Below are 20,482 nucleotides of genomic sequence, written 5' to 3'. Positions count from 1 at the left end.
TTTAAATTATACCTTTGAACCATTTTTCTCCAAACGAAAAAAAGAAACCTCAATCCTCGCTTCATTTTACATTTTCAGTCCGATCACCCAAGAGAAAATATCCATCAATTGATTCAGACTGAGACTCTGATGCTTTGCAATCAATTCTCTCATCTGTTGCCTGCAGTGAAATGGCTGCAACAGTGGCAATGTGTAGCATGGAACCCTTTGTTCCTGTCATATGCCGTATGTCTGGCAATTCATCTTTCTCTTGATACCATCATCCCATCTCATAATTCAGTATTTGGCTCCACCGCAGTTGTACAGTATCTCTTTAGGTGATTGCAATAAGTAGAAGTCAGAGAAATCCTGCAACGCCATTAACTTTAGGGTGAGTGTGATTTGTCTAACAACAGACAAATAAGTAGCCTGAAGGACCATCCCAGCTCCGGGAGTAAAAAGTAGACATATTCCTCATTCCGCTCACAAACTCACAACACGGTCGGAGAGATTAAATTTCATTCCAAATTAATGAGTTTGCACACAGGAAGGTAATTAATCATTTGGTGGGTCTTTTCTTTGGCTCTCAGCACGTTTTGGCCCCGCTCGCAGACCCCTGCTCAAAAAACATCTTGACATTTTTGTAATTACACCTTTTCTCTGCGGCGCAAAGCAACCGAGCAGCTGTTGACAAACTGAGGGGTCACATTGCCACAGCACAAATATAATAACACTGCGTGATAGCACATTTAATCAGGGCGGTTAGTGACCACTCAGGACGTTTCTGTTTTTCAGGCTGTAGATTTACTTTCACGAAGAGATTCAAGCAGCATCACATTTTATGCGATTCATTACATATAGTGTCCGTTGTTAACCTTCCATTTTGGAATGGTCTGTTCTCTTGTTCTGTGTTAATGCTCTAAAGCTTCAGAATTAGATCTTGTCATTAGTGAGTCCTCCTCAAACACTTCTACAGTATACTGTCACCTTTGTTGTTTGCGTGCTGGAAGTTGTGTGTAGAGCTTTTTATGAACAGTCTATTATGCAGAGTGAAGTTGGAAAACTTAAGTGTACATCCTACCTGGTTTATCTGCAGTGAAGACTTTATGGTCAGTGTTTTTCATCAAATAAAACTGAATTTGCTTTATTTTTCTTGTGTGGTTTCCGTGTAAATTTCAAAGATTTACTTAACTGATGTCATTTTTTCATAGATTGCCTGTGGGCTATTTCAGACACAATCTTCAGACCCAAGTCCAAAACTTCTCAAGATAAAAGCTCTGGAATTATTTTTAATTTGAAGACAAACTGCCAAACAGGAAGTGATTCAGTTAATGTTGTTACCATGACAGAGATCAGCATCCATCACAGGTAAGTTTGTTCTATCTGCGTCTCAATCCAATATGGTGACATCAAATTATCTAAATGATCTGGTGGCGATGTTGGCCCGTGGTTTGACCCATCTGAAGATGTAATTTGTCAGAGGACGTGGAAGACTGAAGGCAAACTGCCCCGGCCCCCACTGACTGCTACAGAGTAATGGTAAATTCAATTCTTGTCGAACAGATTACGTGTCCAAATTACACAAAACTGGCCAGTGAACTTCCTCAGGCAATTTACGACAAAAATAGTGTTATTTACTTTTATTTTGAAAAAGTTAACGGTGTTAACTTCACTTAAAACATCTAACTTCATAACTTAATTTAACACATAACTGCCTCAGTTATGGAAATTTACTTCAATGTTAAGACTGGAAGAATTTATTTTCATTCCGTGTTCTTTGGTCAGATAGGTTGAGCTGCCCCTCAAAATACTGTCCTTTTTCATTTTGCATTCTGTGTCGGAGTTGGCATTTACTCCAATGCGAGTGTAGATGTATCTTCTACTAAAAAAAACTCTGCCCTGATGGTTTGAATAGGAGATGACATGTTTTGGGACACATCTTCCAGGAGGCACAGGGACATCTTTAAAGGTGTTTAATTATTGTCAATATCGTGACAGAGCAGTGAAGCATAATTTCCTTGAATCACAGAGCATTACACCATAACATGTAAATTAAGATAATGTTAAGTTAATCAGAGAACTACTATTGAAGACATCGAATGCAACGTCCGCAATAATGACTGAAATCTCCTTATGAAACATGGCACCTGCTTAGTGGCCCATTCAAATTCTGGCCAAACAGTGAAATACAGTGTTTGGACCTGGTTACCTAAAAAATGCTTATGTCTTGTTATAACTGACTGGTTTGACAGGGTCTTACTATATACTACAATAGTATATGAAACACCTATTTGTGGGTGAGGAGGTGGTTCAAGTGAACAACTCCAGCTGCAGCAGGTGAGTGATGAGCACAGCAGAGTCCAGATCATCACTCTCCTGTTTCCTGTGCATGAGAGAAGTCGGCTGGTGCACAGGTCAGCTCATGTAAGGCTTGCTCTGAGTTTTCTAAATAAAGTGTCACAGGCGAGCAGCTGTTTTGTGTTGGCAGACCCATGGTTCTACGGGAATTAAGTCTTAAACCAAAGTAATGGACTAAGTACAATGTTGAACTGATGATAATGGAATTGAAAGGATGAACAAAGATGCTACAATTTATCTTCAAATATCTAGAAGCATGGACCAAATTGGTGGACTGACCTACTGATGACTGACATTTTGAAACCATCAACCAGTGGTTCTCAAATGGGGGTCCGTGGACCACTGCCAGGGGACAGTCATAAGTCTGAAATCTTTCTAAGACATTTCTCTTGTGTTGATCTTTAAGTTAACTTAGAAGTTAAAAAAAATATTCCAAGGGATATATTGTATAATATATCCATATATGAGACTGCCCTCTGTATATATTTTTTTATCTTTAGGAGTTCCTAGGCTGAGAATTTTTTTTGGAGCCTCTGCCGTAGACTGTAAAGTTCAGAACATTGTTTGTTACCATTGGCCACAGTTAGATTTCTGAGACAACTTTGGATTTAAAAGGGTCAAGCCAGTCCTTTGTTCCTGAGGGCCACAGCGTTGGACGCCACATCTTGCAATGATTCCATTTTGAGCAGTCAACACAGACTCGAAGTGACAAGGTCAATGTTGATGCTGTTTTTCGGCTGCACACTGGAGTTTTTCCAACAGAATATCAGAGCAGAAAATAATTCAGGACTCCCATTAGAACCAGGCGACACAGCTCACAGGTATTAGTATGGACGAGGGGAGCCTCTCACGCTACGAGTCTGGAATACTGATAATGTTTTCCAGCTGCTCCAGCTCCCAGCTGGGTCCCACGGCACTGCAGATCAGACACAATTTTTTAAGTCGGGCCACAAGAAATAAATAAAAATGCACATCAGCTTTCGCTGCAGCTAATTGAATATCAATATTTGACCCTATTAGCACTTCCCATAGGAAGAACAATACCTGCCCTGTTGTGAAAAGAAGAGGAAAAGAAAAAGTCACATAATCAGACAGAGCCGCTCATTCAGAATACAAACGTATGCATGCCGTAATTAATTTGCCATTAAGGCTGGATTGATGTCGCCGTCATGATGTAGACAATCAAACCATAATTGCCTCTGGTGCTGCATTCACAGCTCTGCCTCATTACCGAAACAGATGCTAATTTTGCCGCTTCAGGTTGACAGGTGTGTGTGTGTTTGTGTGTAGATGTGTGGATTACTCTGCTGTGTCGAGCTGCGTGTAAAGAGAACTGCAGAGTTGAAACAAGGGATGAAAATACATGAGGAAAACAAAATATTCTTTTGTGTTTTGTCTTTGGTGGGAGCGTCTTGTATCGTAATGAATGGCGCAGACAGTAATTGGTATGTTAGGAGAAAGTGAGTTAATAGCTTGGGAAACAAACCATTCTGCTGAATTATTAAGATGTTTAACTAAATGATTTACTTCTAGACCACTTGTTTTTCGTGTTCTATAATTTATTACGTTGAGTGAAAGATTGTTTTTTTCATCTCTTGAGTGTTTTTTTTAAACAATTAAGTCAAATTAAGAGAATTTAAGAGATTTAGAACATCATTTTCATTTGACAATAAACCACATTGATATATTTAGTGCCAACATATTAAGCTTTTTGAGAGGAAACCTACCCAACCTACAACCTACCCCCCCACCCCACTCCCATTAGTTCAGTTATTTCATGACATGAACGTCTCAGTCAGTTTATCCAGAGGCCATGATCTCAGCAGCACATTTAGTAACGTGTCCACTGTCTCATCCAACACTTCACATCTTTTTCGCCCGCTTCTTGGGCCTCTGGTTGAAGACGGGTGAAGAGCCCATCAAGGAGTCAGGTGAGTGCGAAGCGTAGCTGGCTTCTGAGGTCGCACCACCAGGCGAGGGCGCCATGGCTCCTCCCGATTCACTCATGGTGGACATGGGGCCTCCCTCCTCAAACACATCCCCACCCAGGACAGTGTGGTGATGGTGGTGGCTTGAACTGTGGCCGTCCTCGCCATCCTGGGGCTCCATTTTAACCTGCGGCCACAGGGGGGAGTTGGTGGCCCCGGCCCCACCTTATAAGATAAGAGCGCAGTTTTAGCAAAGGTGATTTTCCAATACAAAATTGATTCCTCTTTAGTAAACAGGTGATCTATATTGATATGCTCGGGGATGTTTAAAGATGCCCCCGGCAGTAATGTCTGGTTTTTTTAATTCCAACTTTATTCTGATGTTTTTAGGGTTGGAGCAAGAAAGTAAATACAGAAAGAAGGTGCCTCACTAAGACCTCTGTTCATTCTGACTGGCTTCTACAGTTTGCATGCTCAGCCACTTCCCAGCGTGTAAAGCTCATCTGCCTACAGGAGACATTTAGCCCCAAATGGCAGAGAACACCTGGTATTTGGGTCGGATCAGGATCAGATAAAAATCCCAACATAAAGAAATAGCTCCATGAGTTAATTTGGGACTGAGACAGCTCAAAGGGTTTTGGTCCAAATTGTTTTTCTAAGGGTTAATGTGTTCAGACTCAAACAAATTGCAGCAAAGTGTGAAATGAACCAGCCCAATTTGTCTGCAGTAAGAGCTGGAGGTGATAAAACACCCTCACTGAATGTGATCCACTTAAAAAATTGAATTTGAATTGTAAATATTGAAGAAAAAACTAAAAACATCCATATGTCCGTTATGTGTTGATAGAAAGTCAAAACTTCCAGGTTGTAAGAGGCCTCTTTCAAAGGTGTGCTGGATTGACAGATTCTGGTGAACAAACATACATTAGATTGCAAGACTGTGAAAGATCTACCAAATGTCTCAGCATGTTCTAAAATATTGGTTTTCCAGTGTGTGAAGTATTAATAAGATTATTTTTGAATGAGATTATTTTTAATGACACATCATCCCTCTCTATATGTGGCTTAGTGCTGCTCCAGCAACATAGCTAAGCGAAAAATCACAGTGCAAAAATAAAACACCTGAATTTAGTGGTTTCTATAGCAGTAGAGAAACCGGCAGTAATCCACAAATTGTTTTAATACCTCTGTCAAGGAGGAAATACTATAAGCATTATCCCGGTCACTTTGTTTTTCGGTTGAATACCCAACATGCACAGAAGTAACTAAGAAACACCATTTTCCTTCTGCAGATCAAGACAAATGAGCGGATCCAGGAGTGCTTTCTCACATAGTTTGTGAGATGTGGCTATTTTGGGACAGTTTCACAGCAGGGGATAATTAATGGATCTGGATGAAAAACAATGTGATATACAGTGCCTTGCATAAGTATTAACCCCCCTTGGACTTTTTCCCATTATGTACTGTTACTAACTGGAATTCAAATAGACTTAAATAAACTTTTTCCCGTTTGATCAACAAAACATGCATAGTACTTTGGAGGTGCAAAATAAATTTTATTGTGACACAAACAATAATGAGAACAAAAAAGTTGACATCTGTTGGGTGCATAAGTATTCACCCCCCTGTGTCAATACTTGGTAGAACCCCCTTTCGCTGCAATTACAGCTGCAAGTCTTTTGGGGTATGTCTCTACCAGCTTTGCACATCTAGTGATGGAAAGGTTTGTCCATTCTTCTTGGCAAAAAAGATGAAGCTCAGTCAGATTGGATGGAGACCGTCTGTGAACCGCAATCTTCAAGTCTTGCCATATATTCTCTATTGGATTGAGGTCTGGGCTTTGACTGGGCCATTTTAAGACATTAACATTCTTTAATCCAAACCATTCCTTTGTAGCTCTGGCTGTATGTTTAGGGTCATTGTCCTGCTGGAAGATGAACCTCCGCCCCAGTCTCAAGTCTTTTGCAGACTGCATCAGATTTTCTTCAAGGATTTCCCTGTATTTGGCTCCATCCATCTTTCCCTCTATTCTGACCAGTTTCCCTGTACCTGCTGAAGAGAAGCATCCCCACAGCATGATGCTACCACCACCATGTTTCACTGTTGGGATGGTGTGCTCAGGGTGATGGGCAGTGTTGGGTTTTCGCCACACATAGCGTTTTGCATTGAGGCCAAAAAGTTAAATTTTGGTCTCATCTGACCAGAGCACCTTCTTCCACATGTTTGCTGTGTCTCCCACATGGCTTCTGGCAAACTCCAAACAGGATTTTTTATGGATCCCTTTCAACAATGGCTTTCTTCTTGCCACTCTTCCATAAAGGCCAGATTTGTGGAGTAGACGACTAATAGTTGTCCTGTGGACAGATTCTCCCACCTCAGCTGTGGATCTCTGCAACTCCTCCAGAGTAACCATGGGCCTCCTGGTTGCTTCTCTGATTAATTTTCTCCTTGTCCGACTCTTCAGTTTGGGTGGACGGCCTCCTCTTGGTAGGTTTGCGGTTGTGCCATATTCTTTCCATTTTCTTATGATGGATTTTATGGTGCTCAGAGAGATGTTCAAAGCTCTGGATATTTTTTTATAACCTAACCCTGCTTCATATTTCTCCACAACTTTATCCCTGACCTGTTTGGTGAGCTCCTTGGTCTTCATGATGCTGTTTGTTCAGTAATGATCTCCAACAAACTCTGAGTCCGTCACAGAACAGGTGTATTTATACTGAGATTAAATTGCAGACAGGTGGACCCTATTTACTAATTATGTGACTTGCAAATGTGACTTGTGAATGCAATTGGTCGCACCAGATCTTTGTTAGGGGTTTCACAGTAAAGGGGGTGAATACATATGCACTCAACACTTTTCAGATTTTTATTTGTAAATAATTGTGAAATGCATGTAATATTTCCCCCCACTTCCAAATGATGCACTATTTTGTGTTGGTCCATAACATAAACTCACGATGAAATAAATTTTAATCTGTGGTTATACCATGACAAAATGTAGAAAAGTCCAAAGGGGGTGAATACTTATGCAAGGCACTGTACATAGGGGGCGGATATCTATGAGTCTGTGTAATTTGGTGCAGCTTGATTGAATTTAAGGAGACTGTTGGGCCTTGGCAGAGGAATGAGCTCAACCGAGTCCCATTCTAGTTATATTTATGTGTTTTTAAAGTAGTTTGATCATACTGGCTGTTTTCAGAAACAGAATTATGGTGCAGTGATAAAGTCACTGTGGTAGAAAGACCTTTGCAAACTCAGTTTAACGGTCAGCAGAAGACTGACTGACTGTATCTGTTAACAGGATATAGAACATGTCTTAAAAGTAAATGGACAAATTTAATTTAAGTGACTTGGGATATAATTTCATCTTTGTCAGAAGAGTGACCTGATGAAAACTAGGTTATGTTAACAAGCTAATTGAAAACCCCTTCTGAGGAGAAATCATATTAGCAAGTGTCCTAACTAAAATACAACCACAATGCAAACAAGCAGCGGCTGTGACTGCTCTATGTGGTCACAGCCAAGTGCCAGCACTGACTGTGGACTCTGGAGAAAATGTATTCATGAATGCAGGATATGAATGTAAATGCAGCTCTCACCCGACGTGTGAGGAGAATGGTCGGCATCCAGTCCTGAAGCCAGCCTTTCACCACGGGCCCCGAGGACCCCCATGGGCAGAGCCTGGTCTCCAGAGGCCAGGTCGGCTTCGGGCTCCTCACTGACTGGGAAGGAGATGTCACTCATGGGCTCGTCCTTAATCCTCAGGGGCTTGGAATCCTCTAGAGCTTTTTCTGGGTTCACAAGCCGCTCGTATTCCTCTGACAGATCCTTACTGACCTGAGAGAGGAAAAACAATTTATTAGTCCTGTTTTTCTGGTGACGATGTGAGAACCTGGATAATTTAGTCTTCGACACTGATCATATTTTCTAAAGAACAACTAAACGCAATTCTTTAGTCTAAATAATAAAGCTCATTTGTTGCCATCATCAGTTCCTTCACTTTCTCTTCCTCACAGTTCCAGTCACTGAGGACAGTCACTGTCCGTCAGCTATGTCACAAATTGCCATACGCGCTACTACTTTCAGTCAGACAAAGTGCTTTATGCTCTATGAGAAGATGCAACGAGTTATGTAGAAGCAATAGTACTTTTCAAGTGACTGATATTGTTTAGCAGTATGCCAAACATGACTATTTTCAATACTGATAATGGATTGATTTATACATTTTGCAAGTTGCTTTAAAGACTGTTCAGTCTATGCAATTTCAAAATACAGAGACGGATAACAAGCAAATCCTCATAATGGAGCAGTTTGAACTAGAGAACGTCTTTGACTGATGACAATCATGTCGAGGGCCACAAACAATCAAGGAATGAGGGATATGGATACAATTCTTTATCATTAACATTATATTATGTCATGATATCTATATTTACTGGTAGTAATAATAATAGAATACTAACATTCCTGAAAATCAAATTTGAAACAACTTAAATTATTTTTAAACTAACCCGGGCAATTATACACATGACAAACTAAGTTACATGCAACTCACTCATTGATAACGCAACATCTATAACAACAGTGCAAACAGAAATATTAATGGGATAGAAAAACAGTGTAACAGTATGGCAGTATGGTAGACAATATCAAAAAACACAATCCCATGAACAGTAATGACCCATCTCCAACCTCACCTGAAGCATATAGCTGTGATAATCTTTGATCCTAACTTGCCAGAAGCGCTGCAGGGCCAGCACGCTGCCGATGCCCACCTCATGAAACACTTGCTCCACCACGTCTGGGAAGGGACTCGCCCCAAGCCGTGCTTCCCGGTCCACCGCCACCCGCAGCAGGCGAGTGAGGCGCAGGTAATGCTCATGGACCAGGTCGGTCAGAGTCTCCAGCACGCTCTCCTGAGCTGACTCAAAGCCAGCGTGTGCCAGCACAGTGGCCACTGATTGGTAGAGGAGCTGCCTGCAGGAGGGCCAGCTCAGCTCTGTGACAGGTTCGCCTTTACCCCTTAAGAGTGGAAGACGCAAAGGAGATCGAGAGGGATAAATTTGTCAAATGTCAATTCTTAAATAAATTACAATATCTAAACCTCAATAAAATGCCTCAATATTGTATTTAATCCAATCTTATCTATGCAGCACAATAAGATTAACTTACATATAAAAGTCACTTTCAGGGTCACTGTGGCGAAGCTGGAAGGGTTGCCGTGGTGCTTTGCTGTCAACAGGCAGCAGATCATCTGGCATGATAGGTGGTGTGGGAGGACGTGGCGGAAGGTTGGTATCAGCCTCCTCCATCCTGCTGCCGCCTTCATTAGATACTGAGCTCTGACCCTGACCCTGGGCCGCTGTCAATAGGCTGCGGAGTCTGCGAGCATGCTGACACAACTGCACTGTGTGGATGGTGAGACTGCAGGGCTCCGAGGGGATGTCCAGCATCGTGGTAGGCCGCGGACGCTGGGCCGAGGGCTGGTGCAGGGGAGGGTCCTGCATCTCCACGGAGCGGAACTCGCGCTGGAGCAGGTCAAAGGAGCTGCGGCTGGGAGGTGCGCCCGCCGGTCCGGGGATCTCCCCCCAGTAACGCATCATGATGAGAGATCGATGACGCCGGATTCAAACTAGCATCAAGTCTGGAACTGTGAAGAGGGAGAGGGAGGAAAAGTAACTACAACTGAAACTGAGGATGAGGAGGGTACATACAAAGATGGATTTTTGTAAAAAAAAAAAATTACATAGTTAAGTTTTAATAGGGCTGGGGCAAAAAATAACAACGATTATGGCAATGTGGTTTCATCAAAAGCAGTAAAACAAAAGTTCAATATATATTGATTTTAATAATAATAATAATTAATGTCTAATGCGTTGTGTCAGCACACTGAGGAGGTACAACACATAACTGCTGGACCTCAGATTAGTGAAATGTTTTATGTTCGTGACTTTAGAGTTTAAAACCACAACCTTCACTCGGGAGCAAACATTAGTCTTTAAACTTAAAAAACGTTTTCAGCGCTGATGTTTAAGTTTAGAATGAATGTTTGTTTTTCCAAAAGCGGGACGACATTAAATATCACAGTTTTGTAGCGGATGCGCTTCACAAGAAAAGGTATTAACTCTGACTCGCAATGGACCAACAACAAACCAGTTACCTAACAACAAGTACCACATATCCATGTTTGGCCTGTTAACCTGTAAAACCCTGAAGTTAAGATCACTGCTGTAACTCACATCACACAGATGATGAGACCCCTGGCTGCAGCGCTTGTTTCCTTGACGGATGTTGCACAGGAAATAAAGATCCCTGTTGTCCTTGTTGGAAAAAGCTCGAGTAAAAACCTGAATGTGAATTTTCGTTCCATAGCAACCCGTTCATTTTGACTAGGGTGTAATTAAACTAAGAATATCAATGTGACATTCAGTTTTAGTCTAAATAATTGTTTTAATATATTCTCTCCGAGATTGTTTTCTTTATTGACGGGTTTTCTGAGTTTTTTTGGAGGCACAGAGGAGACGGACCTTTTTTACAGTCGCACCAAATAAACATGGCCGCCCCCCCGCCGTTAGACGTGAGAGTGGAAACTACAGATGTAGAAATGAGCTCCACGGTGGAAACAGAGTCCACATCAGAAAATGGAGGAAAACCTGAGAGAGACTCGACTAAAACTGAACCGGACGCCGAGGAGCAATTCAAGAAACCCGCTCTTTTTGCGGCTCCTTCTCTCGCGAGCAAACGCGGTCACGTCGCGGCTTCGTCCAAACAAACGGCTGCAGAAACAAAAGCTGTGGAAGAAAAGAATAGAATTGAAGTCGCAGATATAACAAGCAACGCTTCACCGAGTCCTGCTATTGAAAAAGAAACTGCGGAGAAGCGTACAGAGGAGGATGAAAATGGCGGAGAAGACAAGACCTTGTCCACTGTCAGAAACAAACCTCAAACTAAACCAAGGGTGCTTCCTGTCAGAGGGCCCCTACCTGGGAAGTTCCCCCCTCTCTTGTACACGGAGCCACCCTGGGGAGGTAGCGCCGCGGACATACCCTATGCCCTCGAGATCCTCAAGAACGGCACCATAGTGGACACGGTGCACCTGACCCACAGCAGCTTCTTCGTGGTGGGGCGCCTCCCGGTGTGCGACGTGTCTCTGGAGCACCCGTCCATCTCCAGGTACCACGCTGTGATCCAGTTCCGCGCTCAGGCCGGGGAGGGGGGCGGTGTCGGGGAGGAGAGGGGCTTCTACGTCCTCGACCTGGGCAGCACGCACGGCACCGTGGTGAACAAGAACAAGATCCCGCCGAACACCTACGTCAGGCTCCGGGTGGGACACGTGCTGAAGTTCGGTGGGAGCACGAGACTGTTCATCCTGCAGGTGAGTCCCGTTGTGACCAAACACGCGTCAACCATTATACACCTGCTCTGGAAATACTGAAGTACATGACATACTCAGCTGTCACTGAACTGGAGGTTTAAAGGTTCAGTGTGTAGAATTTAGTGACATCTAGTGGTGAAGTTACATGTTGCAGCTGAACTTCCCTCACCGCACCCTCCCCTTCCAAACATGAGAGAGAACCTGTGTCAATTTCAGTTTTCATAAACAATCTAAAGCTGTTTAGATTGTCCAGTTTGGGTTACTTTAAAAAATAAAACCATGGCGGCCTCCGTAGAAAAGACCCAATCCCGATGTAAATATAAAGTAGTTTGATATAAGGGGCCCATTCCAGGGTATAGAAAACCACGATTTGTACAATTTAGAGGTTTACACATTAGTGAAAACATCACTAGGATGATTGTATATTGATCGATCCGTGATCTGACTCTTCTTCGCCGTGGACACTTAAAATACCTTAACTGAGTTTGTCTCATCAAAGCCTTTGTGTTTCTGTTTGTAATGATATAATCAGTATTTTCTGATCACATCACACCTTATCTAGTCCTTTATGTTGTGGCAGAATCCCGGATTATTCCAGCTACATTCATTTTCTCACTGCAAATCAGTTTTTCCTTCAATGTTTTTATACATAGTCTGTGTCTGAAACCTTTGTGACAAACTCTGCTGCTTTGCTACTCTTCAGCCCTGGTATATAATTTCCGTCTTACATTTCCCATCCCCAAATAAAGACAGAAAAATAAAACTTTGTCCAACACTAAATTGCTGTCCTTGAAATCCTAGGATCTCTCACAGTCTTATAACATACAGAGTCATTTTAGAGAAGCTGTGAGTTGACTGCTTAGGGTTCCTGGTTTCCTTGTCTAGGTTTAGACTCATGGTCAAGTGAAGAAAAGACTCATGTGCCCTCCTTTATTATAAATACAATTGCTTTAATTCCTAATATATTATTATAAAATTTAGCTTTGCCTCTGGCAATGTCCAGTTATCCAAAGAAGTAATAAATCATAAATAAGGGCCCTTTTCTATTTTTAAATCAACTTGACTATGACTACATCGTTTAGTCCCAAGTTTAGAAAATTAGTATAACAGTTATTTGCGAGGTTATGTCAAGAGGAAAGATGGCAAAGAATGTTAATCAGATAAGACATATTAACTTAAAATAATAGATTATATGATCTATAAGTTATTTGAGAGATAATTATTCATGTAAGCCATTTATTAAGCAAAAGTGCCAAGTATTCAGTGTTTCCAGCTTTTTGGAAAATTCATTCTTGGGGACAAAGTTATTTAGAACTGAAAAAGAAACCTCCCCATAGTTGATGAAGATGTTGTCTTATACAGTTATCTTTAAGTCTTCATCTTTGCTCTGCTTCTTCAGGGTCCAGAGTTTGATGAGGAAGAGGAGTCTGAACTAACAGTGACAGAGCTGAGGGAAAAAGCCCGCAAACAGAAAGAAGAGCTAGAGAAGATGATGCTGGGAGACGGTTCGGACGATGACGACGATGATGATAAGGAGAAAGAAGGGGAAGGCGATAGCATCAAGTCCAAGAGGAAACCATCAAAGGAAGATTCAGGGTGTTCGTGGGGAATTGGTGAGATTTCCTGCCAGCCCCAGGATAACGTCACAGTGTGTTCCGTGTCTGCTGCGTGGTCATCTTTAGTGAGCTGGCGTTAAAGTTTATCTCAGGGCGAGTAACTGAAGACGCCGGTTAATCCTTCACTTCTCTTCTTTCCTTTCCCTCCATCTGTCTCTGTAAATCCACCCTGCAGATGAGGAGGTTGTTCCAGAGGAAGACGAGGATGAGGAAAACCCCTTCTCAACTGAATTTCAAGAAGACCAGGAGGCTGCATACCTGAAAGATCCCAAGAAAGCTTTGCAGGGCTTTTATGACCGGGAAGGTGAGAAGAAATGAAGTTTTATGAGAAGCAGAAGAAAAGGGTTTGTGTTTCTTTGTTTCTTAACTTCTTTTTCGACATTGTGCTTCCCAGGGGAGGAGCTGGAGTTTGAGTATGAAGACAAAAACCATGGCTCCTGGCTGTGCAGAATAAAGTAAGAGACTTCTGAAATTTCTTTGACATCAAAAAGGACATAAAGAATGGGGAGGTGGTGTAGAGTTGCACAGTTTTTGTAAACTTTTCCTTTCTTGCCAGGCTGCCTGTGGATGACGCCAAGGGCCGACAGCTGGTGGCTGAGGTGACCGTCACAGGGAAGAAGAAAGACGCAGCCATCCAGTGCTGCCTGGAGGCGTGTCGCATGCTGGAGGCCAGAGGGCTGCTGCGGCAGGAAGCAGGTGGGAGCTCAGCTCACACTGGGAATGTTTGAAAGGGGGATCGTGAACCACCATCTGGAGAGGTTCTGTTTTTTTGATGTTGTTGTTGTGAGGATAAGTTTTATTTCTTATTTCCAGTGTCCCGCAAACGCAAGAAGAAGAACTGGGAAGATGAGGACTACTATGACAGCGATGATGACACCTTCCTGGATCGAACCGGCACTGTGGAGAGGAAGAGGCAAGACCGAATGAAAAAGGCCGGAAAGATTGAGGAGCGGGCTGAGACATTTGAATCATTGGTAAACGTCTTTCAACATTTCAAATATAATTTTGAGCCTTTATTTGATAGAAACAATGATGGAGAGACAAGAAACGGCGTCAAAAAGGAATATATGCAGTAAAACGTCTGGTCAGCTGGGAGAGAAACTTGTGACCTGCTGCTCAGAGCATATGCAATGTGGTTTGTGCCCTGACTATTCAGCTATTGGGTTGTCCATCTGCCTGACACTCTGATTCAGGTCCATGACATGAACCAGACACCAAACCTAGTCTGCTCTTTTAATTCTTTATAAAATATATTTACCACTACAAACTGAATAAATCAACACCAGGTGGGTGTGTCGCCTCTTATATTTTTATTTATTAATCATTTATTTAATCAGGAAAGTCTCATTGAGATACAAGATCTCTTCTGCCAGCGAGTCTTAGTCAAGCTGAGCAGGAAATGAAATAGTGTCATATATGTATACAACAAGAAGGAATGTGTAACACAAAAAACACTCTAAAACACACCAAACGGATGGAGATAAGAAGACTCTTGTCAAAACTTTGTATTGTAGCTACAAACTACATTAAAACTGTGGTAACTTAAAATGAGTAATGAAGGTGCTCTGTGTTAGGTTGGGGGAGTTGTACTAAAAGTGATAGAACCAGGGTTTAGAACCAACAACTGTTATAATCTGCACCTGTTATATAATGTAGTAATGTTCACTATACTGTATGTTTGATTGTAATGTAGGTGGTCAAACTGTCAGGGGTTGAGAAGGAGTTGGAAGACACTCAGAAAAAGCTCAATGCTGGAAGAGGAGGTGAGTCACAATCCAGTGTGTTTCCAGTCTTCTGCGCCATGTGCAACAGCCCCTACTGATGTATGTTCTCCTCGCGTGATTGTGCATTTCTTCCGTCCTCTTAGACTCTTCTGGCTCTTCCACGGGCGACACGCTAGATGCCTTTATGACCGCCGTGAGAACTGAGACAGCGATGGACGCCGTGGAGCGCAGGAAGCTTCACGTTCACGTAGCAGACTTGCGCAAAGATGCCCAGCGACTCCGCAAACTGGTCGAACTCACGCGGCCGGCTCAGATGCCATCCCTGCTGCCGAGGTTAGACACAGAACCACAGTCATCTGTCTGCTGGGTTGTTCAGGTTCACACTGGAAATCTGTGAATTGAATATGTATTTTAGCGATTTTGTACATTGATAAACTCCTGATATACTATAGCAGATTTTATCTATGGGTTAATGTAGAAGGAAAAAAGTATGAGAACACTAAAGAGTAATGGTGATGTGTGTTGGTGTGGTAGTGGCAGCTCAGAGTTGGAGAAGCCCAAGAAGACCTTACCCCTGTTTGGAGCCATGAAAGGAGGAAGTAAATACAAACTGAAGACTGGCACCATCGGGGTAGGTGTTATGATTCTAACTCACTTAAATCCTTTGACACTTCCATTTCCCTATGTGTTAGTCTTTCCTCTTCCTCTCTGATATCTGTGTTTGTGTTCTGTCTCTAGAAGTTGCCTCCTAAGCGACCAAACTTACCTGTGGAGCTCTTCAACATGAAGGAACTTGCACCCACTGGAGAAGAGGAGGAAGAGGAAGAAGTGGAGGGAGCAGTAAAAAATGAGGACAATGATAATGAACAGTGTAAAAGTATCTCAGAATCTAATGACGAGTCTGAGGAGTCCAGTCCCTCCATGTCTCGTGAGAGCTCTTCTTCAAGGCAGCAAAGAGAGAAACCAGCTCAGTCCAATGAGCTGAAAGGTAAGAAGCTGTCTCATATTGCCACTGGGTGGCAGCAGATCTGTCACAAATACAAACAGCACAGTGTTATATTTGTATTCTATCATAGACATACCGAGGTTTATCAATATTTTTGCATTTCTGGTCATATCTTATCTCATCCTAATGACCCACATCTGCAACATCCAAGTCTCCACAGGATTTGTTTGTACATTCAAAGAACAGTGCATATCCCCATATCCCAATGTTACTATTTTAATATGTTTATTTCTATGATTTCCTATCAGAGAAAAGCCACAACCAGAAGGGCGGAGGGGGCGGTGCTGAAGCAGTGGAGCAGAGCAGCAAGTCCCCACCGGAATCCAGTCCAAGTGGGTGACGTTGTTTTTATGAGTCAATGTTAGAGTAGCTGTCATGTATTGATCGGTTACTCAGATTGTGTAGGTGTACAAAAATATAAAATAATCCTATACTCAAATTTTGACTTGAGTCAAAACATCACTTTTAGCATGTAGCACTTTAAACATCGAAAATGTTTTTCTGTATAAAATCTAGATGTGAAATGTAACTAGTAACTAAAGATGTCAATTATGAAGGAGCATTAAATATAAATACTAGTATAAAATCTCTAAAATAACTTCAGTTATTGTTAAGTTAAATTGACTGTTGTATGTTCTTTGGTGTTTGTCTTTACTATTCTGTACTGACGTGTCCAGAGTCCATAGCAGAAGGGGACAGAGACCCAGCCACTGACCCTGGAGCCAGGAAAAAGAAGAAGGGGAAGGGCCCCAGCCGAGTGAGTCCTCACACACAATACCAACGTCCACATTTAACAAACAATAAAGTTTTACCTGAACTGAATCTCCTCATGGTTTGTCTCCACAGCCTCCAGTGCAGCTCTCAGGAGAGTATCCAGACGATGACCCTGATTATTCAGTGTGGATGCCTCCTTCAGGTAAACAGTCTGATCCTGACTGATGTGCTGACCCACTGATGTTGTTCTTAGGAAACAAGTGCAACTGTTACCTACATAACTCATTAGAAGTTATTTCTACAATGAGTGAACTGTAAAACCTGGAAATTCTCTAGAATCTAAATTTGTATCAGATCTATGCAGATTGAAAGCAGCTACTCAGGAGATAGTATTGTTCTCATTCTCAAGATACAGCTTTCCACAACGTCTGCACAAGCACTTGTTGACACTGATAAACTGGGACCACTGAGTTCAGGAATGCGGGGGAGTATTTTTAAGGATATTGCGAGAGGAAGTAAACAGGTTGTCATGGTTCATTTGTGCAGCAGAAATTGCTGTTACATTTTGATTGTTCACTGAGGAATGCATTAGATCAAAGTGACCCAATGTATAAAACGCACTTTGAAAAATCTGGACTCAGGGTCTCGACTAATTGTGCTCATGTCATGTCAGCGACCCGATTTGTAAACAAGGCGACAGTTAAGAGATCCTTGTTCGACATTTCATGGGATCATACGTTCTTTCATTTCGGTCTTTTAAAGGATTCTTTTATGCCTCTGCTCCGGCATTAATATCTCAAGTGATATCCTAAGAATGCCTTCAGAAAAATACCTCAAATTTGGTACAAATATTCACTTGGACTCGAGAATGAACGGATTAGATGTTGGTGGTCAAAGGTCAAGGTCACAGTGACCTCGCTAAGCAAATTTTTGCCTTGTAAGGGTGATGTCTCTGCAATGTCTTGAAGGAGTCCTTTCACATTTGGCACAAACATTCACTGGGTCACAGTGAAATTATATGAATCTACAAAAAAACAATATGTAGAAATATGTACATGGAAACTGCACTGGTTGGTGGAGGCATACAGCTGCACTGCTGTAATTCTAGTTTCAGTATATATTATATATAATTTGTGTGTGTGTGTACTAATCTACATATCTTTATGAGGACTATTTTAAGAATACCCCTTACGGTGTGAAGTCTTTTTCTGGCTCCTCACTGTTTGGGGGTTAAGATTAGATTATTGGGTAGTACATTTTTAGGTAAGGGGTGAGGTAATGCATTTTGTGTCTTCACAGTGTCATCACAAAGTACAAGAATGTGTGTGTGGTGGAGCCTAACCAGTATGGATTTATTAAATCAGATTGAGATGCAGATTTTTGGGGAGTAAAACATTTTGTTTCCGATATGTGGGATTTGCAGTTTTTCTAACGATGTCGATGTTTGATGTCGTCATCAGACTATAAACTTTATTATTATTATTAACCTTTATTTATACTTGAAATTCATTGAGGGATGCCCTCATTTACAATGAAGTCGAGAGGATACAATGAGTATATATAGTGAATAAATTAACACGAGAAAAAACTAATATATAAAGAGCTTTGATTAATAAAGTGAAACTTGTTTCCTTCATAAATGCACATGAACATAAATGCGTATCTTTCTGCATTGTAAAGTCTGAAAAGCTCCTATTGGCCAACTTCAGTGAATATCGGTCAGACTCTGGCGTGCGGATCCTTTCAATGCTCAAACTTTCTTTTCTTCCCTCACAGATCAGACTGGAGACGGACGCACTCACCTCAACGACAAGTACGGCTACTGAGGGAGAGCTCTTCAGCGTCCACTCCAGCCGCTTTCATACTGTAGATAATACCTGCAGCACAAAGCCCATGAAGCCCCTGGCTCACCTTTAGAGAGAAGCCTGAAAGAAAGTAGGAGTTGCAGAGAAACTTCTGCCGAACCTTTTATTCACCTCTTGAGGATATTTGCATTCGCAGACTGTGACGAGCAGAAATCCCACCGTTCCACTTAAAAATGAACTGGGAAGCTTGGGTAACTGCCCCCTCCTGCTCCCCCTCATTGGTGTAGGCACTGGGCGGTCGGCCTCTTGGCACTTTCCACCATGATGACAACGATAGATTTGGGTGCCACCTGAATATCCAAAAACATTTTAATTCTGTGTAATCAATCAGAAAATGTAAAGTTACATAGCAGCAGCAATTGATATGAGTTCAGCCTCCTGCTCTTTGGCTGCCCCTCTTGCAGTTAAACCCACCTGACATCCAAACTGGGTCCCTCCTCTATTTGGCTTCAGTTGCTCGCTGGCATAACCTTTTTTTTTTCTAAAGGAGTGTGTGAAGCAGGGAGAGAGAGAGAGGGAGAGCATTGAAGCACTGAAGCAGCTTTTCTGACCATCTGGACACTTGGATGGCTTACAGGATGAAACGCAAGCTGATAATGACTCAAGCTAAGTGGAGTGTGTGTGTGTCTGCGTCTACACCGACTCACACACACTCATCGCTCAACCTTCTCAAAGTTCTCTTTTTAACACGATTGTCTTCAGGAGCGAGTCAGCCATCGCTGTGTTCGCCTCGAGCAGGATTCCTCTCTGTGTGAAATCCCACTCGTTACTGTGCTCTTGGTTTCCTGCCATACTCTCCACCCTCTTTCCTGTTCTTCTCAAGTGTTTTATTTGTTATATAAATGTAAAATAAAAAGTGTCTGTACATAACCTGTGAGTTGCTTCCCCTTGTTTTTATGGTCTTTGGCATTCACTGCCATAAATGCTTCCCTCGCTGGGCTTTCTTCACACTCACACTTTTTTTGACGTCATACTTTCTCTCTTTCGAGTGCTCTCTCTCGCTCTCTTTCACACAGTCTTTCTCAGAATATGATCTGGCACAAAGAGGCTTGTGGACTTCGCTGTGACCTACTAATCACAGATGGAGTCCTCTCCGCCTCGAACACACGAAGAGGAATCTTTCTGACACTGGGGAAGTTTTCGTGTTATTACCTTAATAAGTTTTACAAAGTTAACATTTTATATTGTACAGTAATTCTATACAATCCTTTAAATCTATAAAAAATAAAGGTTTTCAGATTTAAAGGTTCAGTGACTGATGTGCGATTCACTTCCTGTATAAGGATTTTTTGAAACTAGAAGGGTGATCTGAGACCCCATTTCCTCTGCCAAGGCTAACGCCCCTTTTGCAACGTTAAAGTGACAGTATGTTACTGGATACAGCGCCCTCTATAGACATATGGTGATTAATTCCCTTGAGCTCTGTGTCAGAGCATTTATATTTGTTTCGTACGACCAGAGAACAACAGTTGCATCTATGTGTTGACTTGAGCTCTGACTGGGTCCTCCCACTCCCTGAACTGAAACAACTGAATGGTGCCTATTACCCTGTAACAAAGACACCAAACTCTGTTTAGAATTCTTCGTATTTAAACGGTTTCCCTGCTGAACACTTGAGATAAACTCTGGTTTTGAATGAATATTCAGCTCAACTACAGTTCAGAATTACTCTTAAACTTGTTGTTACACTTCTCACAGGAGATGGTGTCCCCTCACCAAAGTTACAAAGGGTAAAAAGACCATTCTCCCTATTCCATGTAACTGAACCATCAAACATATTTTAAAGCTGCTATTTTAAGGTTTAATTAAGTGTTTTGAGCTGAATGGGTTCTCTCTCGGACTTTGTCCCAACCTTCCAAGTAATTCTGCTGACAAACAAACAAACCAATAATGAAATGGACGGGGGTGAAAACACAT

General features: G+C 42.0%; 2 protein-coding genes and 1 long non-coding RNA gene across 6 annotated transcripts; 1 reads left to right on the top strand and 2 right to left on the bottom strand.

Moving 5' to 3' along the window:
• Positions 1–1,937: 1,937 nt before the first annotated feature.
• supt7l (SPT7 like, STAGA complex subunit gamma) lies at positions 1,938–10,587 on the bottom strand. 2 transcript variants are annotated; one of them, XM_053435403.1, is made up of 5 exons: positions 10,505–10,587; positions 9,438–9,915; positions 8,963–9,287; positions 7,865–8,102; positions 1,938–4,490 (listed from the first exon to the last, which is right to left on the bottom strand). In XM_053435403.1, exons 2-5 carry the CDS (start codon positions 9,866–9,868, stop codon positions 4,201–4,203), a joined length of 1,284 nt encoding a protein of 427 aa, XP_053291378.1. In that variant the 5' UTR covers positions 9,869–9,915; positions 10,505–10,587; the 3' UTR covers positions 1,938–4,200. The 2 variants fall into 2 exon arrangements, with proteins under 2 accessions (XP_053291378.1, XP_053291379.1); XM_053435404.1 differs by having other exon boundaries at positions 10,426–10,535.
• Positions 10,588–10,799: 212 nt separating this feature from the next.
• slc4a1ap (solute carrier family 4 member 1 adaptor protein) lies at positions 10,800–19,435 on the top strand. Its single transcript, XM_053433903.1, has 14 exons — positions 10,800–11,640; positions 13,040–13,253; positions 13,432–13,560; positions 13,651–13,711; positions 13,813–13,952; positions 14,070–14,230; positions 14,950–15,019; positions 15,124–15,313; positions 15,515–15,611; positions 15,719–15,968; positions 16,235–16,318; positions 16,664–16,743; positions 16,833–16,902; positions 18,477–19,435. The coding sequence occupies exons 1-14, from the start codon at positions 10,819–10,821 to the stop codon at positions 18,524–18,526; spliced, it is 2,418 nt and encodes an 805-aa protein (XP_053289878.1). The 5' UTR covers positions 10,800–10,818; the 3' UTR covers positions 18,527–19,435.
• LOC128450452 (uncharacterized) lies at positions 14,269–19,840 on the bottom strand. Of its 3 annotated transcripts, XR_008340017.1 has the most exons (5): positions 19,437–19,840; positions 18,677–18,855; positions 16,799–16,948; positions 15,747–16,008; positions 14,269–15,371 (listed from the first exon to the last, which is right to left on the bottom strand). It is a non-coding gene; the product is annotated as an uncharacterized LOC128450452 (long non-coding RNA). The 3 variants fall into 3 exon arrangements; XR_008340015.1 differs by lacking the exon at positions 14,269–15,371 and having other exon boundaries at positions 15,428–16,008; XR_008340016.1 differs by lacking the exons at positions 14,269–15,371; positions 19,437–19,840 and adding an exon at positions 18,980–19,428 and having other exon boundaries at positions 15,428–16,008.
• Between the last annotated feature and the right edge of the window lie 642 nt (positions 19,841–20,482).

Source organism: Pleuronectes platessa, chromosome 11 (assembly GCF_947347685.1).
Source record: "Pleuronectes platessa chromosome 11, fPlePla1.1, whole genome shotgun sequence".
Classification (NCBI taxonomy): Eukaryota; Metazoa; Chordata; class Actinopteri; order Pleuronectiformes; family Pleuronectidae; genus Pleuronectes; species Pleuronectes platessa.
Note: the sequence above shows the minus strand (reverse complement) of the source record. Positions and strands in the feature narration are given on the sequence as shown.